We start from the raw sequence: 21,201 nt of genomic DNA on the forward strand, positions 1-21,201 counted from the left end.
CAAAGTTACAAAAGATCTTCCAAAGTGGGAATTGAAGGTTTCAAACATTTTCATACAATTAGTTGTCCAAGACTTTGGTGGTGGGGAGTGCTGATGCACTAGGAATGTTTGTGTCATGGTACTATGTAGCACTATGTAGCATCTGTTGTAGGTTGCAGAATAAGGAAGTCTAGCTCGAGTAAAGATCTCATCTAAGGGAAAAATGAAGATAATATTAGGTTTGGTGCATGGGGTCATGGGTTTTTTTGGGGGTGCTTTCAATGAGTTTTTGAGTTAGGAGTTGCTTGTTTGAAACACTAACTTAAATATGTTTAGACACACCAATATATCAATATCAATCTCCAAGATCTTTTGAAGTGGGAATCGTAGGTTTCAAAACATTTTCATACAATTAGTTGCCCATGGATTGAGGTGAGGCCCTTCTCTATAGGTAAAGAAGGCGCCCATGACTCGAGGTGTGAGTCATGGGCTTGTGGCATTGTTTTGAAGAAATTGCTCCACGATATAAAAACAAACTCAAATATTATATCAAGTGAAATTTGAGAGCCTTAAAATAAGGTAGAAAATCGTATAATTAATCAATCAAACAAGTTAGCTCATTTACGAAGAGTATGGTCTTTCAAAATTGAAGTCAAGGGTTCAACGGGTCCAAATTCTTCACTAAGTAATCCTTGACACAGTGGAGCAATGTTGTCATGCGATCGGAGATCCATCCTAATCACCAAAACATTTTGATGATGTAGCAAGGAGAGAGGTTTGGTATGTATCCGTTGTATATAGGTCCAATTGATTGCATCACAATCATTGAATTATCAATTCACAGCAAAGCTCAATACACTTGGCTTAAGCAGGTTGGCATTTTCTACTGCCAACATGTGATTGCAAAGATAAAAAAATGTTGACGAAGAATATAAAGATATTCTTTAGAAAAAACGGTTTTCAACTACATTGTTTAGAGAGGTTCTTTTTGCAATTAATGTGTTGAAAGAATGTAATGGTAACCAGCAATCCTCATGCTCAATGGCACTTTACCCTATATTTATTATAGTGCTATAGTGGCATACTTTACTTGGTCCTTATCTTTGAAGGGACTTGGCTTTCAATTTTGATTTCCTTTTTTCGAACACAATTTTTCTTACCCTTGTTCAAAGGAGAAGTATCATGCAACTCAATTTTATTTTTCTCCAAATATTTAAGTGGTCACATTTCAGCTTAGAAGTTAGGAGAAACAACAAACTTAATTGAGAAGAATTAAACTCTTCTTTTGTTGCATGCCAAGTTGAAAGGCACATTTCTCATTTGAGCTACAATGAACCACAAGAGGGGAATTACAACGTTTAAAAAAATGAGCAACATAAATTCTACTCATTTAACAAACCAATCGTTCACTCTTTCCCTCTTAAAACACTTTACAATGAACGATGTATAGGTTGTATATAGTTAGATGTCTTTCCACAAAATATTCTATGCAATTGTCAGCGAATAAGCATGAGGCTTGATCACATGCTAGTGAGAAGATTATTGTTAATTGATTTAAAAATGATTATTATAAAAAACATGGTGAGGCTACAAACGATTCCTAGAGTGATTCAAGATAGAAGAGAGAAATGAGTACATTGTGACACTTTTCTCTTGGGGGACGAAACTTTCCATTAATATTAAAAAATTGAATGTGAATACACAACATCCAAAACAAAAGAATGGATTGGATTGTCTTATTTATAATAATTGGTTTTGATACAAATTTGCTGATGACCTTGCAAGAAAAGAGATGGTGTATTTTCTAAATTAAAATCCATCACATCGCTTCATCGGTGGCAAGCCAATAGGAGGATGCCGAGAGGCACCATACCCCAAGTTTTAGGACCACCAACTATTGTCACTTGCCACTTGTTCTGATTGGATCATGGATCCACATGGCATGTATTCACATGGGCAATCGACCATTAGTGTCCACGTGAAAAAATATCTTAACAATATTATGTGTGTATTTATATGTATATGTTTATCCACTAAGCCCTTTTCCTTTTCCAAAAAAATCTTCATATATTAAAAACAAACACTTACAGCTTTCAATTTGCTCACTACTTTTGTGTGTACCATTCCATCCTTGATTTGGATATGTGGACTTTTTTAAATGTGGCTATTTTGCAGTTGGTTCTTACTTCGATGTTAGCCTCACCCCTTGGATGAAAACCCACGTGGAACTCATCACTTTATGGGTCTTGGAAATTCGTTTCATGCCATTAGTATATGGGTTTCGAATTATATATTGCATATGCTTCTTCCGTATGTTCACAACCACATACACCTACAAAGCAAAAACAACCACCATGTGCCCCATACACCTACAAAGCAAAAACAACAACCATGTGCCCTAGAATGAGTACTCATTTGTTGGTGATGTCCATCCACAATAATGGTCCAAATCTCTTTTTCTTTCTCAAGGTGATCCAACAATTAGGCAAAAGAATATGGCCCATCCAAAAGGAGTACACAAATGATTTTCAACTTTTGTTTTTTTTAGACTTGTTTGTTGTTTGGTAATATATTTATTCTTATCCACAAGACACATAAGGAGACTATAAGTATTTGTCACAATGCGTTTGGATGTTTAGGTCATCATCTTATGTCATTTACCCACTTAATGACATGATTTTGTCCTTGGTACAAATCCTATCAATTTTATAAAGTTGTCCATATATGTCTTTTTATGTTGTAAGTTGAACCCCATGTCACTCCATTTGAGCAGGGGTATGCATGCGCTTCATGGCTAGTGGCCATTGAACACTCCTTTAAGGATTTGTACAACATTTGTATTGTACGAGCAAGATAAACTTTAGTAATGTGAACCTTTGATGATGTTGGATTGTATTTAAAAATCTTGATTATGTACTTAAACTAAAATTGTTGGGTCTCATAGTAGCTTACTATTTTGACTATTCTAAAATGCTTCTAGCTTTGGCTATCTGTATACATTTATTCCTATGGGTTTGATTTGCTCATCATTATTGAACTCTTATGGTTTTGAAATCAGTCATGTAACATCAACTTATTGCCACAACATCGTGTACAAATGGTACTAGGTCATTATGTTCCTCCTTGATTAGACATTGTACAGTGATTAACAACACACTATCTAACATACTTGATATGAAAGTCATTCAAAATAATATAGTATACTTCACATATGAAATCAATGTCGGCAGGGAGAATGCTCTAATGCTAAAGTGCACCTTGGCATTATAAAAGTAGACTATCAATAAGTTACAATCTTTAAATGCATACGAAGTTTCTAGAGTTCATACATTATACATTGGGTAATGCCTAAGGGTACTACTAAATAAAGAAAATTTCCCATGATTGAAAAGAAAAAGGGTGTGTTTGAGAGCTCATATTATATATATATATTAATCTCCTCCACCAAATAATGAACCTAAGGAATGAAGTCTTTCAATAAGTGTTGGTTTGTATTTGACCACTTGTTTTAATACAAATAAAGATAGTGCGACTCTCTAGAAGTGCTCGACACACACGTGTATGTGAGTCTCTGTCTACAATGTATTGTTGATGGTGTATTACGTGGTATGCATGCCCACAATAAGTAACATTTTTGACCCTAGTCATACTTTCTCGATTTGTTAAACCATGAAACATCATCGAATGAAGTTATTATATTAATTATTTGTTTGTCACATTCCTAAGTACACACAATATAAATGAATACTTTAACACACGAGTGTTCGTAGAAGAATGATCAAGTTTTACTCATCAAAGTGTAGATCGATAAAGAGGGAAATTGTTTATTGACATTCAAGGTATATAGGTGCTAGTATCAACATGATGCTCCACATGACTACTAAACCAAACTTTGATAGTGCACACAACACAGTTTCCGATTTAATATATGCACGAATATATGGGTGAACATATTGGATATTCGATGGCACCTAGTAAATAAATGTCGATGAACCCACATCATAATCACACCAAGTATAACATCACCATAAGTATAATTGTGATCATGCCAAGCTTGGCGATGTCTATAATTGGCTACAAAGATTTGATCGAGCCTACTATATATAGTTTGATTGCAATCTAGTTGGTATTGTAAGGAGTTTCCTAACACATATAATATAAAACAATGTTGAAACATATAAACAACACCAACAACACAACATAGGTAGCATAGCATAAGGAGATTCCTATAAACATATTATGGATAGACATTTATATTGGAAAATAGTGATTAACTAAATTTAGTAGAATATTGACACTTCCAAGTTGAGATAAACCTTGGGCATACACTTATGAGTTTGGTACTTCGTGAGGTAAACTCCCAGCATACACTCATGAGTCTCATAGTATCCTCTAATTCATAGCTCCGACCACACAATATTAGTTCTAATGTCCTATGGTTGCACCAAGATAATCTAATGTCACTTGGAGATTATGATTGAGACGTCAACAGGTGACAAACCACAAATTCGGTACCATTGGTGGCATTAGAAGCAACAAATCAAGATCTAACAAGGGAATTACACACAATGCTTTATAATTAGCACACTCCCCGCATCAAAATAAAGTGGGATGGTAGGACAATTTAGAGATTTGGGCCCAACAAGATCCCCCCCAAAGGTTGGAAACACAACATTGTGTGTTCCAACATGTAGTTGCGGAAGTTGGGAACTAATCCGGCCAACCGAATTAACATGAGTTCAGACCAGAACCAACATGAACACCCACTAGACACTCGGCTACTGACTGACGATTATTTCCCCCCGATCAATCGCCATGGTCACGTCAAAGCTACCATTGCTTGCGCCAATCAGTAAATGGTCACGATCAAAGCCGGGAATTGTTATTGAGGGGTTTCCCATTAGAAGCTAGCATTGTTCACGGACTCGAGCCAAGTATTGTTATGGACGGGTTTCCTATTAGAAGCTACCATTGGTAACAATCGAAGCCGGGAATTATTGTTATTGAGAGGGATTGCCCATTAGAAGCTAGCTACCAAGGGAATGCGCTGATTCGCCATGGTCATGGTCGCGGCATCATCATCATCATCATCATCATCATCATCATCATCGAAAGGCCGGAGGAATAGTAATTGAAGAATCTCATGAAAATGAGCTCCATTTGTATGAGAGATTGAATCTTAGTTTGGGAGAGAGTTCATCTATTTTTGCTTTTTGCTTTTTGCTTTTTTATGTTTGGTCCATACAATGTCACAAGAAGTGGGTTTGGTTCATGTGTGTTGGGAATTGGCATATGGTAGAAGAGGAGGGGGTGGGGATGGTGGTGGTGGTGGTAGGGGCAATAAGGGCATTATTGACTTGGGATTGTAGGAACTTAAGGTAATGGACGGCTTCTTCGAGCAAGGAGGCGGTGTCGAGCTTGGCGCCATTGGGCACGAGCTGCTGGAGCACACGGATGCGCCCGCTGATGCGCTCCCGCCTCCGCCTCGCGCTCGCCGTCTGTGGGTCGCTCGACAGCCTCACGTTGCGCCGCGCCCGCCTCGCCCCACCCGCCGCCGAGAGGAGCGCCCCCCAGTCCACCGGCCGCATGGCCGCGCGCGCGAACGCCACCTCCCGCACGTACCCCCCGGCCTTACTCCCCCTCGCCTCCGGTGATGATGATGATGACGTGGCATCGGCATTGCCCGGGCACGGGGCCCGAGGGCCCCGTGACGACGATGCGCGCCGCTGCAGCTGAGCTGGCGGCGACGGATTGAAGACCTCCTCTCCCTCTTCTCCTTCTCCTTCTTGTTCTTTCTCCACCACCTTTGCCACATTCTTATCATTACCATCAAATTTCCCCATTACATTTGATTTACTGCTATTATTACTTATATTATTGTTGTTATTATTATTATTATCAGCAGTAGAAGTAGAAATAGTAGTATTAGCATTAGTAGTAGTACTATTACTATTATTAGTAGTGATAGTATTGTTATTAGTAGCATCAGTATTAGTACTATTATTATAATTATTAGTAGTAGCATTGATATTACAATTACAATTATTATTATTATTACTATTAAATTTATAACAATAATAATTATTAGCATTGGTATTAGTACTATTATTAGCAGTAGGAGGAGTAGTAATAGTAGTAGTAGTGGGTGGAGGAGTATCAATTAGATCCCCATCAATCGTACCATACCTGCAGTGGGATTGTGAATATTCCTCCTGATTCTGATTCTGAAGAATATTCCTCACCTCGCGACGGTGGTGGTGGTGGTGATGATGATGATGGTCATCTTCATGCTCGTGGTCATGGCCATAGCCGTCGCCGGTGGCGCAATGATTGCTGGGGGTTGAATCTAGCACCGACAGCGGGGAGAATATTCCGTCGCACGTGCCGGGCGAGGAATATTCCCGATGGTAATACTCGTGGTCGGGATCGGGCGAAGAATATTGCGTGTAGAGAGCATGGACATCATCCTCGTAGTATGGAGCCTGCAGCAGGCTCATGTCACAGGGAATGAAGAAGCTCCCATGATTCCCTTCCTCTTGTGATAGGATCAGCCTCAGCTCATCCATCAGATCTTGGCCCCCCATTTTGATCAAAAATCAAACTTTTATATATATGCAGCTGAATTCTCTCCGAATTCCCTTCTGTTGCAGATAACTGTTGAATTAGTCAGATTCTCTCTTCTGTTGCAGGTAACTGTTGAATTGGTCAGATTCTCTTCGAATTCCCTTCTGTTGCAGATAACTGTTGAATTGGCCAGAAATATGGACTGTATGTGTTGATTATTTGCATATAAATCGATTTGATCGTAGCTGCAGATGTTTCTGCAGAGAATTTAGCTTCAAGATGTGATTAATAAGTCATTTTGGAGGAATTTTTTTAGGGTTCTTGGAATCAAAACACAAAACCTACTAATTCTGATGACTCAACACAACACAAAACCTAACCTACTAATTCTGATGACTCTTCTCTCTCTCTCTCTCTGATTAATTGCAGGGAATTTGTGTAGTAGGCTATATATATACACACAGATGATTAAATGAATGGAGACAAAGAGAGAAATCTATGGTATTTCTTTTTATCGTAAGGTCAAAAACGTAATAATTTGATTAATTGAATGGAAAAGAAATTTAACACAGACAGTGAGAGATCTTTCTCTTTTCACGTGCTAATGCTACCCTACCCCATCCGTCAGATCTGACGGACGGATGGAGCTGCTTTCCGTCAGTCAAATCCGCCGTCAAATCTAACCCTAACGTGACCTACCGATCGACAGTAAAAGCAGAAGAGAAGAGTAAGAGCAAAGAAAAAGAAAAGAAGAAGCAGATGAATGAAGAAGAAGAGCAAAAGCAAAAGGCATTATAAAAAAAGCAAAATCAAAGACAGAGAAAGATATATATATATATATAAGGCAGAAAAAGTAGCTCAAAAAAGCAAAAAAGCAAAAAGCAAAAGCAAAAGCAAAAAGCAAAAAGCAAAAAGCAAAAGCAAATTCCATTAAAAAAAACATCTATTTTCTTCATACGAAACGGAAAACAAAAAAAAAAACGAAGCAAAAGCAAATGCACAGTAAAAAAGCAAGAGGAAGAGGGCGATGAAAAATAATTAAAAAGGAGGGGAGGGTAAATGCAAAAAAGCAAAAAAACAGAGCAAAGCAAATGCATAATAAAAAGCAAAAGGAAGGTGAAAATTAAAAAGGGGGGGGGTAAAAGCAAAAAAGCAAAAACAGAGGAAAGCAAATGCGTAATAAAAGGAAAGAAAAAGATGAAAAGTAAAAAAAGGATCCCGGGGGTAGGAAGGCAAAGCCAAAAACTAAAAGCAAGAAACGCAAGGTCATTTAACAAGCTAGTTAACTCTTCGTTGGCTCTTTATTTTTCTACTAGAACTTAATACTGGGGAAGTTAGTTTTCTCCTTTTATTTTTTCCCCGGACAAAACAAAAAACACACATTTTTTTTTATCACCCACTTGGCCTCACTTTCGCCATGTCGATGTCGTCTTGTCTTTGTTGTGCTCATAACTGAATTGCCTCTCTGCTCTGCTTGATTTGTGTTCGTAACGGGATTTCCTCGCATTTCCTCCATTCGATTCGTGTTTGTGACTCATTACCCCTAATATGATCAATGTTCCCCGATTTTATTAGCAGGAACCCATCGCCGGCTCACTCGGACTTGCTTTTTCCAGGGAAAACTCGCAGATCGAATTTAATATGGTCGTTGTCTGTACCAAATTCCTTTTAACTTTTCTAAGCTGGTCCCTTGTACACGACATTTTTTTCTTGTCCATGCATAGAAAGAACATTAGCTCATTATTGAAGAAATATGGCCTCGATATAGCAAAGCCACGAGCGTGCACGTACTTTGTTTCTCTCCCTTTCGTATTTAGGGTAGTTGTCTTGCGGTAAGCAATGTTTTTACTGACCCATGGGCACATGTCCACACACACACACATGTAGTCGAACAAGTTTTGGATTTACTAGCGTTGGTACAAATCTATGCTATGTAAGTACTCGTTTTTAAAAGATTCCTCAACTTGAAGTATGGATAAAGGAAATATGTACATAAAATAGGCAATGTTAGCAAATTAACAATAAGAATCATTGATACAAAACAAAATATTCGAAGAAGGACTCTTCTAATGCTCTTTTTGGGTCCCATTGTGCATGTCTTCTAGCAGCTCGGGATGTCAAAGTATCGTCATAATCATCTCATGTTTCGACGCCTCATCAAGTAAACAAGTTGCAAGTTTGCAATGACATTCAATTCTAGAATTCTCTGTGCGTGTTTCTTTCTTGGTCTTGAATACTTTCAACTTGCCATCCTCCAATATTGCTATCCATGGATCTCCTTTTTGTGTTTTCTTCCCTTTCTCTATAGCAAGTTGCCACCACTTTCCAAATATTATTTGTCTAGGGTCCCTCATGTTGTCGTACCCCAAAGTTAGGAAGGTTGTTGCCTTCCAATGTTGTTTCTCCAAATTGCTTGGTGTACATAGGCCTTGTCATGTCATGTTTCTTTAGCGAAATGTTGTGCGTCTAGGCCCAAGACTATCACTCCCCAGATTTGTTGGGAATCTTGCCAACTACGCAACTTGAACGTTGTCTCTCCCGATTCTGGTATGTGCTTTACTGTACCACGTCTTCCTCCATCAACTTTTGACAAGTTACAATTACTTTACAACGTCAGTGTTGAAGGTCCCTACTATTTGGACTCTCATCCTCAATGTTGGGAACTTCAATGGTTATAAATCTCTTAATACATCTTTGGCAATTGGTGATTTCTTCACTTGTCTTCCTTTATCTTTTGCAAGTTGCTACCACTTTTCCAATGAAAGTTGTTTTGTCTAAGTTTTCTCTACCTTTCCTCTACAATTCTAGGCAACTTGCTACCTTCCTCTTGTACATCTTTAACTTCCTTGAAGTAATTTCTTCTCATTTCTTCCTCCAATACCAAAAAATTGTTACTACTTCCCTATGTTATATGTCTAGGGTCCCTCTTCTTAATTTTGTCTCCAGTGTTATGCAACTTGCCAACTTCCAATGTTGTCTCTAATAAAATGTCTTGGCAGTCTCGTGCCACATTACAACTATGTAGAATGTTTTGATTCATATTTATGTGGACTTTTACTAGGGTGCTTATAAAAGAGCATAGTTGCAAGCACCAAAATACCAGAATTGTCAAACTCGTGACACATTTATCAATGCAAAGTTGTTACGATATCTTGCCTTGTCTTATTAACATGTACTACAATAAATGTCTGATCTATAATGCTTATAGAAATTTTTGTATGTAGCATGAAAATTGTAAATACAATGTAGACTCACACCCTTCTTTATACAAGTGGTATTGTCACTTACCATGCAATCGTGACATGGGATATCGACATATGAAATCCTTTTCGTCCAATTTATGAAATTGAGACTATCAAAATACATTGATCCTCTGAACATTGGTCATTATAACCACCTACATCAAATCATGGAGAAGATTGGTATGAATATGTAAGGAAACATGTACTATGCCGCTGCCAAACTATGCATATTGAGTGAATATACAATGTAATGTATGTCATTGATACGTCAAATGATATGCCTTCATTCCATACACTAATATGTTCATCCTAATGAGCTTTTTTTATTAATTTTTTTTTCTAGAAAATATGTGGAATTTGATGCACAACTATGTATATATAGTTGTAATGAATGTCTTGTTAATTGTGCAGCAAGACCCTCTCTCTTTTTCATTGTAGTAGTGGTTCTAAGTTTTGAGGGGCAAGTTTGGGGATGGCTAAGAACCAAGTGTTTGTTTTGTTGGTATATGTAAAATGGTGGTAATATAGTTCTCTTCTACACAACAAACATGTTGTTCAATCTCCTCCTTTAAGAACCAGAAGATGATGCTACAACAAGTGGCTTTTGTTTGGCAAAGGGGAGAGAAACATATTTGAGAAAGAGAGTATCTAGACTTGCAAGTTAAGGAGGAAGTACGTGATTGTGACATTCAATTACAAGTATAGATACAATGTATCCCTTGTGGTTCACTGTATTTTGTACTTTGATAGAGAAAGGTAGACATTAAAGATCCAAAACTTTTTAGAATCACATTGCACAAACGGATTTCAATGGTTCTATTTAGCAAGTTGCACCCCACATCATGTCGTGTGCTTGAATTCATATTATTTTTATCCTACCTTAGGTGTGCCCAAGCTAGCCTTGTTAGGAATTGAAAACTAGAATTTATATACGGCATTAACTAGACAGAGTGTTTCCACTTTTAGTCTCTGAATAAACTGGATTAGCAAGCAGTTACAAGTTCACATTAATGATATGCATTATCATTGAATCTTTGCTCACAAAGGGGTTCTAATAAAACAACAATAATAAATATCAAATTATCCAAGTCCCTATATCACAATATCATCCATAGTTCAAAAATTTATGTTGCGATGTTATATATCCATGATTCACTTTGTAATTATGAGAAATATATCATTTTAGCTCGTCTCATTGTGCTCACACCCTTAGAATTGGCTTCTAGTGAATGTCAGTTCATCAACATATCTATGCTCTAAAGTTCATGTAAGATAGTAAACAATTGCTTACAATCACTATTCTAAAACTTGATTGCCAAATCATTGAAAGAAGATTGATTGAACCCAGCATGTGGATATCTTAGGTCATTTTTTGTTAATTACCCTAAATTTCATGTTTGTTGATGCAAATTGCTTTTCTAAATATCATGCACACTACAAAAGCAACTAATTACAAATGTGCCCGAGGATTTCCCAATTTCCGAAGTTAATTTAGTTGCTACCACATTGACTTGCTCACAATTGCTTTAAGTTAGCTTGAAAATTCAAGTTGTGCTTATCACGTAGATGAGAATGAAACAATACAAGATCACTTATGTGGCAATGTAGGAAGGGGTTTGACCTTCATTAAGTCTTAACATAAATCATTATTTTTTTCTCAATTGCAAGCAAACGTATATGAATTTCATTGTTCATCTTATTTGAAAGTGATTGTCTTTCTTGTTAAGGAAGCATGAGTCAAAAAAAGATTGTATTGTGTGTGTATGCTAGAGACATAAATTTTGAAACGTTTGACACTATAATATGTAGTGTCTTCATACAAAAGTAAAAGCTTGTAAAAACTAGAACTTACAACTATTACTTTTTATAGAAGAATCTAGAAAATTACAAAACAAACAAATATAGGTTGTAGGACAAATACATAGCATGGAAAGATTGTGGGATCATGAACTTAATATTTGTGATGTATTGACATGTCAGACTTGTTACGTTCCACCAGATGGATGCTGAAGATAACGATGATGTTCCACAAGACTGTAGATATGACCAACAATCCCCACGATAAGTTAAAATTGGCTCATTAATGCATGTGGTCCAACCCTATCAATTAACATTTCGACATCATATCATGTTTTCTAGTAATATGATCTTTTCATGATAGTAGACAAATAAGTAAGGTAAGTAGGCCTAAGACACCCCATCTAGTTGTGAATGGAGTAATCAACACCACACACGAAACCACATAAAAAAGGTTCTACATTGAATCGAATCATATTGATGAATTAAAGTTAATCCTAATATTACATGAACTTGGCAACTCTAAAGTTTCATTGTTCACATGGAAATTAACCATTGTTTATTTCAAATCATGTCTTTACAATAGCTACTTATACTCATAAGCTTAACACAAGTTTATTCACGAGAATAAAAGTGAGCTCTTGATTAAAAGATTGAGATGTTAATAAAAGTGAGATGGAATGAGTAGGGTGAAATAGAAAAATATCAATTCCATGGCAATGTAATACCACCAATGATTACAAACAAGACAAGTCATCCACATCATTCATACCTTCATCGTCAACACTTGTAATGATTAAATGAATGCCTCCACACAATGTGCTTTTTAATATGAGGAACTATTGGCATTGATTGAATAAAAAGGATAAGTAGACCAATTAACAAAATAACGTTGATTTGCTAGATCCATTGGGGTTAGTAAACTAACACATCTGAGTAATATTGAAGTTCTAACACAAGTTGTGCAATGTGTTTGATTCAGAGTGAACAATCATAGATAGATGACAACAACTATGATATAAATGTGGTTCCCAAAGACTCAACTATGGGTATCATTAATAACAGGTGAATCATGAATGAGTTCATCGACTCTCCCTTGCGTTAAGTTATTACTCATCGAGGGTAGCCCCCATAGTTAAAGAGAAAATGTTTTGACATTGAAGATTGGTGTTGAGATGAAAGATGAATGCATGAGGCTAAGGAAGCATATAAACTATGGATTGATTGCGTGGGAAAGATCATTGAATGAAAGCAAATAGATGCAAAATTAGTTGTGTGATGAGTTTAAGACCATAAAAGTGACATAAAAAAGTTACACGACTCAATAGCTAAGGTGGGGGAGGGATAGGGGATCCACATAATCTACTTATAGATTTGGCATTTCAAATAAGGTCCTTTATGAAAGTCTTAAGAGTTTTGTTTTTATTTATCGCCATCTCATGTCCTTACATGGGGAGGGTAAAAACAGAGAAAAAGAAAGAGGTCTAAATGTAACGTGTGACCCGCTTTTGTGATTGGTTTCAATATTTTGGCAACTTTTTTTTTTTCTTTGTCGATTCTGGAATTGAAAAGCAATTGGAGCATGTTATATGCATTTTAGTTGATACATCCACGTGGGTTTCTCATGGCTTGTGGACTTGTCACGTGACTTCCCATGGCCCTACTATTGTGTCTACCACAACCACCCCTAGCACCATGTCCTCGCACGCGACTAAAGTCTGGATGACTTGCATTGCAATTATCAGCTATAACCAAGTGGAAACAAGGAAAATTCACATGTACATGCTATATACAAAAACTATATGACAATGCAAAAGACCCTCTTGAATTATTTTATTAAACCATATGACAACACAAATAACCCTTGTTATTCGACAACTATGGTGAGGGCCTTAGGGCAAGGTAAACCCTCTTAGGAGACATAGACATAGACATAAGTATGGGACCGGTATGATTTCGATTCAATTTGGTTTCATGGCCTTGAAACTAAACATAATCAATTAAACCAAACAATTTAATGCTACTAAGCCATTTAAGCCAAACTGTTGAAACCCAAACCACTTTAACCAAACCGTTTAGGGAAAGGTGAAACAATGTTGTTTAAACCAAACCATTTAAGTCAAATTAAATAAATAAATAAATATTAAAGTTAAATTAATTAAATAATTAGACATAAAAAACCATTATGTTAATTAAAACAATAAACCATTAAAGAAATTTAAAAAGATTAAGTAAAAATCTAGAAACCATTAAAATGAGTCACCTAAACAAATAAATAGATAAATCAAACCATTTACTTTGAAGCGTATGTGTGTATGCAGAAACGTGTGAGGACCTGTTTTCGTACCCGGGAAACAACACAGAAAGTAGGAAGGCGGAGACTTATACAGATTCAAGCTTTAATGGAAAGCTTTATTCCGTTCTATCTCTCTCTCTGAGATTCGATACAAAATGAACAAGAGGGTCATCTTTACAACATTAGGTTATTGCTTATATACTAAGCCCTAACTTATGGACGAGTTCACTCTAGGACCGATACAAGTTGGAAGGAGTCGGCCTTTTATGCCAGCAAACTCCCCTGTAAAAGGACTACTCTTTCCTGCATGCACAAGTGTTTGGGGTTATCTCCCCCATAAGCCTAGATTACAAAATTGATCTAAGTTTATATTACAAGTCGGTTGGCATGCAACCAAGTCAGTTGAGGTACAATGTGTCGTTTATGAAAAGAATATGCGGAATAGTGCTCGGCCACAATTGAGTCTTCAGTCACTTAATGACAATCAAACACAGAAAAAATTGAGAAATGGAAGTAAGTACACAAATAGAAGAGAATGCACAGGATGTAACGTGGAAAACCGTAAATGGGAAAAACCACGGGAGTTCACAAACTCCACCTATCACTATGTCGAGAGGAATACAATAGGTAAACACGGAGGCAACGACCTCGTGCTCAAAATCTTTGCCTGGCGATGGTTACAACAGAGACTCACTCTGTCTCTGTCTCTCTTTCCCTCTACTATGCTCTGTACAATAGTTACACCAATAACTCTATACAAAATAATGACAACACAATGATTCACTCTCACACAGTTTGTTTGCCCTAGGTCATATTTATACTAATATGACATTAGGACTATTTACAGATATAACCCCAATGGGCTCTCAAAAACATATTTCCATATATGTCCCTTCATCCGGTGAGAGGTTCTCACCGGGCCTACGTCATCCGGTTCTCACCGGGTACACATCATCCGGTTGTCACCGGGTCTTCCTTGCCGGGTACTCATATCCCATCCGGAGGGACCAAAATCCTAACAAACTCCCCCTTCACTCCGGCATGGGATGCCTTGTCAATCCGATCCACTTCTTGCCTACTCCCAAAATTATTCCTTACGAGGAATATCATTCCTATGGCCTCTCGGTGTCCTCACCGTTACGGCCATGTTGTGCGTAACTGTTTTACGCACCCAACCACACACCGAATGTTGAGCTTGTCTCTCAACACGATACAAGTATGTATTTGACTCAGAAAAACCCAAGTACAAAGCTTGGCCTCTCGCAAAGGGATTCAAACAAGAATACGGGGTCAACTATGACGAGATATTTTCCCTAGTAGTCAAAATGACCACCGTCCGACTCCTACTAGGGGTTGTAGCGACAGAAGGCCTAGAGCTTGAGTAGATGGATGTCAAGACGACATTGCTATATGGAGATCTGGAAGAAGACATATATATGTCTCAACCAAAAGGCTTGACGACGACGACGGGGGAGGACAGTCACCTCATATGTCGACTAAAGAAAAGTCTTTATGGCTTGAAACAAGTGCCGAGGATGTGATACCAGAAGTTTGACTCCTACATTAGGCAACTTGGATATCGCCGAGCAGACTCAGATCCATGTATGTATATTCGGCAACTGGCTGACGAGTCCAGGATCTATCTGATCCTATATGTCGACGACATGTTGATTGCAGGAAGCAATCAAGTAGAGATTGGAAAGCTGAAGCGGAGCCTTCACGACGAGTTTGCGATGAAGGAACTCGGACAAGCCCGACACATACTGGGCATGAGGATAGTGCGAAATCGGATGACAAAGACTCTTCGTCTCTTCTAGTCCGATTACATCCAAAAAGTGTTGAAGCGCTTCAACATGGAGAATGCGAAGCCGACACTAACACTGGTTCCGACGTCGATCCGACTATCAGACAGAGATGGAGAGAGAGCTTAATGGAAAGATACCCTACGCATCAGCAATAGGAAGTATCATGTACGCAATGGTAGCGACCCGACCCGACATAGCCTATGTTGTAGGGGAGGTCAGCCGGTACATGTCAAACCCAGGATGGAAGCATTGGGAGGCCGTCAAGCACATCCTCGGATGCACAACTGACTTTTGTGTTGGGATTTCGGTCCCTCCGGATGGGATGTCCGGAGATGAATGACGGCAAGCCCGGTTGCGGTTACGGAACCGGAGGATGAAGAAGACCCCGGCTACGGAGCCGGATGAAGAAGACCCCGGCTACGGAGCCGGATGATGAAGACCCCGGCTACGGAGCCGGATGAAGAAGACCCCGGCTACGGAGCCGGATGATGAAGACCCTGGCTACGGAGCCGGATGACGAATGTACCCGGAAAGAAATCCGGATGCGGGGACATATTTATGAATATGTTTGCCAAGGGTCCTTGAGGCCATATTTGTAAATAGCCCGAAAGTCATATGTGTATAAATATGACTTAGGGCAAACAGTTTTTGTTGTTGCTCATCTTTCTGTTTTCCACTTAGAGGGAGCGAAGTGAGAGCAGCCGAGAGAGAGAGAGAGAGAGACGAAGAGGTCGTTGCCTCAGTGTATTACCGCCGCCTGTGGCGAAGACAGTGAGCTCAAGGTTGTTGCCTTGAAGCTTCACCATTGTACATCTCTGTTCATAGTGATAGTTGGAGTTTGAGGACTCCCGTGGTTTTTCCCATTTAGGGTTTTCCACGTGAAATATCCTGTGTATTCTTCTCTCTATTGTCTTCGTGTACTTTGTATTTCCTATTTTCTGTGAGTTGATCCTATTCCTCGGTTGGGGCCGAGCACTGTGCTCAACAAGTGGTATCAGAGCGACGGGAACACAGAAAATGGAAGGCGGCGGTAGTGGGCCTCCGGGCATGATGGTGTTGAACTCGCAGAACTACGCCGACTGGAAGATAAAGATGGAGGATCTGCTCATCGTTCGGGACCTGTATGAACCGATCGACAGGTCGGAAATACCCAAGGGGGTACTTGAGACGGAATGGAGGCTTCTGAACCGGAAAGCCGTTGCAACCATTCGGCAATACGTCGACGTGAGCGTTCTGCAACATGTGGCGAACGACACCAACGCATATGAGATGTGGCGGAAGCTGTCGAGCCTCTACGAGAGGAAGAATGCGTTGAACCGGACCTCCTTGATGAGGAAGATAGTGAACCTCAAGTACCGGGACGGCGAGAGTATGGTGGAACACGTAAGCACGTTCATGGGATTCGTGAACCAGCTTGCGGCGATCAAGTTCCCGCTGGAGGATGCAATGCAAGCCATCATTCTGATGTGTACATTGCCGGAAAGCTGGGAGAACTTGGTGGTGACTCTCAGCACCTCCTGCACCGAAGATAACTTGTCCCTACAAACGGTAAAGACAAGTATCTTGAACGAAGAAGCGCGTCGGAGAGATAAAGAACCGGCCTCCGACTCGAAGGCGCTGCTTACCGAATCGGAACGGGGAAGACAACGGAACCGGAGTCCGCAAAGACGGGAGAAGTCGGGGACCCGGTCGCAGTCAAGAGGAAGGCCCACATGCTTCCACTGTGGGAAGCCGGGGCACTTCCGGAAGAACTGTCGGCATTACCGAAAAGACAACGGAACCAACGGTACCGATTCGAAGAAGTCACCGGAGCGAAACGGTGCATACCGGGGAGCCACGGACCGGAGAGGTCCGGATCGGCGAGGGCAGGACCGGAAAGGAACGACGGCACTCGCGGCAAGTGAAGAGGAGATAATGCTCATTACCGAAGAGAGGGAGCTGAACCTTGCCGGTGAAGAGATGACCTGGGTGGTCGATTCCGGAGCGTCGTTCCACCTGACCCCGGAGAAGAAATACTTCTCATCCTACACAGCCGGGGAGCACGGCTGTGTCCGGATGGGAAATGAAGGTACATGCCGGATTGCCGGCATAGGAGACGTGTGGCTGATGACATCAACCGGATGCAAGATGCTGCTGAAGGATGTCCGACACGTTCCGGAGGTTCGATTGAACCTGATTTCGGCCGGGAGGCTAGATGATGAAGGCTACACAGGTAGCATCCGGAACGGCGTAATGAAGTTCAGCAAGGGGAGCCTGATAGTGGCTCGGGCCCGGAAAGTCAACACACTGTACCTTATGAATGCCCGGTTGTGTCCGGAAGAGTTGAACGTGGCAGCCGACACTGCCGGTGAGCTGTGGCACAAGAGACTGTGCCACATGAGTGAGAAGGGGATGAAGAGGCTTGCAGAAGACAACCTCATTCCAGTGAAGCACGTGCACCTGGAGAAGTGCACCGATTGCCTGGCCGGTAAGCAGAACCGAACCTCCTTCCACTCAAGGCCACCGACGAGACGTAGCGCACCATTGGAGTTGGTGCACACTGACGTGTGTCAAGTAGAAACGAAGTCACATGGCGGAGCCCAGTACTTCGTGACATTCATTGATGACCACAGCCGGAAGCTGTGGACGGCACCGTTGAAGACAAAGGACCAAGTTTTGTCCGTCTTCAAAGAACTCCACGTGAGAGTGGAAAGGGAATCCGGCAAGAAGCTGAAGGCGATACGAGCGGATAACGGAGGGGAATACCGGGGGCAGTTCGCGGAGTACTGTCGCTCGAAGGGAATCCGGCTCGAGTTTACAGTGCCGAAGACGCCGGAACTGAACAGGCTGGCCGAGAGGATGAACCGGACCATAATGGAGAGGGTCCGGAGTATGCTGGCACATGCGAAATTACCCAAGGGATTTTGGGCTGAGGCAATGTCGACGGCGACATATGTGATAAATAGATCACCCTCAGTACCCCTAGATGGAGACACGCCACAGAGAGTGTGGACCGGTAAGGAAGTGTCCAACCGACATCTGAAGGTATTCGGGTGTCTCGCATATGTGCATGTGGCAAAGGACCGGAGAGGAAAGCTAGATCCAAAGACCCGGCCATGCATATTCCTCGGTTACGACGACGACGAGTTCGGCTACCGAGTATGGGACCCGGTCGACAAGAAGATATTCAGGAGTCGAGATATCATCTTCATGGAGGACAAGACACTCGCCGACTGGGAGTCGGAGAAGAAGATGAAGAGCTCCAAGTCGACCGGTGAGAATCAACTCTACGAGGAGCAGTCCCGACCGGCAAGGGACCGGTTAACACTCGAAGATCCGGCCGAAGACGGTGAAGAAACATAACTGGCCGAAGAAGATGAAAATGATACCGGAACCGGCCCCGATCCCGAAATGGATTCGGATGAAGAGGAAACGGAGGAGCCGGTTGCCGAAGCTCCGGAACGGAGATATCCTCTAAGAGAGAGAAGGGCCCCCCGGAGATTTCCGGAACCAGAGCACGTGCTGCTAACCGACGAGGGGGAGCCGGAGAGCTTTGAAGAAGCGAAGCATGACACCCATAGCCGCAGGTGGCTAAGTGCCATGCAGGAGGAGATGGATTCCCTGCATGAGAACCACACATATGAACTTGTGGAGTTGCCGAAAGGAAAACGGGCACTCCGTAACAAGTGGGTGTTCAAGCTGAAACCGGGAGATGCCGGAAACCCCCCGAGATACAAAGCCAGGATCGTGGTGAAGGGGTTCCAGCAGAAGAAGGGCGTCGACTTCGACGAGATATTTGCCCCGGTAGTGAAGATGACCTCCATCCGGACGGTGCTGAGCATAGCGGCAAGCATGGACCTCGAGGTAGAACAGATGGACGTGAAGACGGCATTCCTTCACGGTGACCTCGAAGAAGAGATATACATGCAGCAACCGGAAGGATTCGAGAAGAAAGAGAAGGAGCACTTGGTATGCCGGTTGAAGAAGAGCCTTTATGGTTTGAAGCAGGCTCCCCGGCAGTGGTACCGAAAGTTTGACTCCTTCATGACCGATGAAGGGTACCACAAAACGCAGTCCGACCACTGCGTGTTTGTGAAGAAGTTCGACGGAGGAGACTCTCTAATACTCCTCCTGTACGTGGACGACATGTTGATCGTCGGACGGGACCAGGTCAAGATACGGATGCTGAAGAAGGCTCTTCACCGAACCTTCTCAATGAAAGACCTGGGTCCGGCGAGGCAAATACTAGGGATGCACATCATCCGGGACCGGAAGAAGAAGCAGTTGTGGCTGTCACAGGAGAAGTACGTGACAAAGGTGCTTCACCGGTTCAACATGTCGGAAGCAAGACCGGTCGGTTCAACCCTCCCGGCAAACTGCAAGTTGTCCAGCAAGCAAAGCCCCAAGACAAAGGCTGAGAAGGAGGACATGATGAAAGTACCATATGCCTCTGCCGTCGGAAGCTTGATGTACGCAATGGTGTGTACCCGACCGGACATTGGATACGCAGTCGGAGTGGTGAGTCGGTATATGAGTAATCCCGGCAAAGAGCACTGGAACGCGGTCAAGTGGATACTCCGATACCTGAAAGGCACGGCAAATGTGTGCCTCCGATTCGGCTCCGGTAAGCCCGAACTCGACGGCTTTACCGATTCGGATATGTCGGCTGATGCAGATACCAGCCGGTCTACATCCGGGTATGTGATGACGTATGCAGGGGGAGCTGTTTCATGGCAGTCGAGGCTGCAGAAGACGGTTGCGTTGTCAACCACGGAGGCGGAGTACATGGCGGCTGTTGAAGCCGGCAAGGAAATAATATGGATGAAGGACTTCATTAGAGAGCTCGGTATCCGGCAGGAGGAGTATCGACTCTACTGCGACAGTCAGAGTGCCATCCACCTTGCGAAGAACGCGGCCTATCACTCCCGGACGAAACACATCCAGCGTAGATACCACTGGATCCGGGAAAGGATAGAAGACCAGGAGTTCGCGCTGACGAAGATCCACACGGACGAGAACGGGTCAGACATGCTGACCAAAGTGCTCACACCCGACAAGCTGGAAGCGTGCCGGAAGAGGGTCGGACTGGAGAGACATCCCATGCCGAAGTGAAGGGGGAGTTTGTTGGGATTTCGGTCCCTCTGGATGGGATGTCCGGAGATGAATGACGGCAAGCCCGGTTGCGGTTACGGAACCGGAGGATGAAGAAGACCCCGGCTACGGAGCCGGATGAAGAAGACCCTGGCTACGGAGCCGGATGATGAAGACCCTGGCTACGGAGCCGGATGACGAATGTACCCGGAAAGAAATCCGGATGCGGGGACATATTTATGAATATGTTTGCCAAGGGTCCTTGAGGCCATATTTGTAAATAGCCCGAAAGTCATATGTGTATAAATATGACTTAGGGCAAACAGTTTTTGTTGTTGCTCATCTTTCTGTTTTCCACTTAGAGGGAGCGAAGTGAGAGCAGCCGAGAGAGAGAGAGAGAGAGACGAAGAGGTTGTTGCCTCAGTGTATTACCGCCGCCTGTGGCGAA

The 21,201-nt window shown here is 41.8% G+C and overlaps 1 protein-coding gene across 1 annotated transcript; it reads right to left on the reverse strand.

Annotated features, from left to right (window-relative positions):
- Nucleotides 1-4,456: 4,456 nt before the first annotated feature.
- On the reverse strand, nucleotides 4,457-8,059 carry LOC147860808 (uncharacterized). Its single transcript, XM_087323873.1, has 2 exons — nucleotides 7,940-8,059; nucleotides 4,457-6,461 (listed from the first exon to the last, which is right to left on the reverse strand). The coding sequence occupies exons 1-2, from the start codon at nucleotides 8,057-8,059 to the stop codon at nucleotides 5,229-5,231; spliced, it is 1,353 nt and encodes a 450-aa protein (XP_087179999.1). The 3' UTR covers nucleotides 4,457-5,228.
- Nucleotides 8,060-21,201: the final 13,142 nt, after the last annotated feature.

This window comes from Azolla caroliniana, unplaced genomic scaffold (genome assembly GCF_043228905.1).
Source record: "Azolla caroliniana isolate FFs.n. ecotype wild unplaced genomic scaffold, voAzoCaro1.0.p SCAF_8, whole genome shotgun sequence".
Classification (NCBI taxonomy): Eukaryota; Viridiplantae; Streptophyta; class Polypodiopsida; order Salviniales; family Salviniaceae; genus Azolla; species Azolla caroliniana.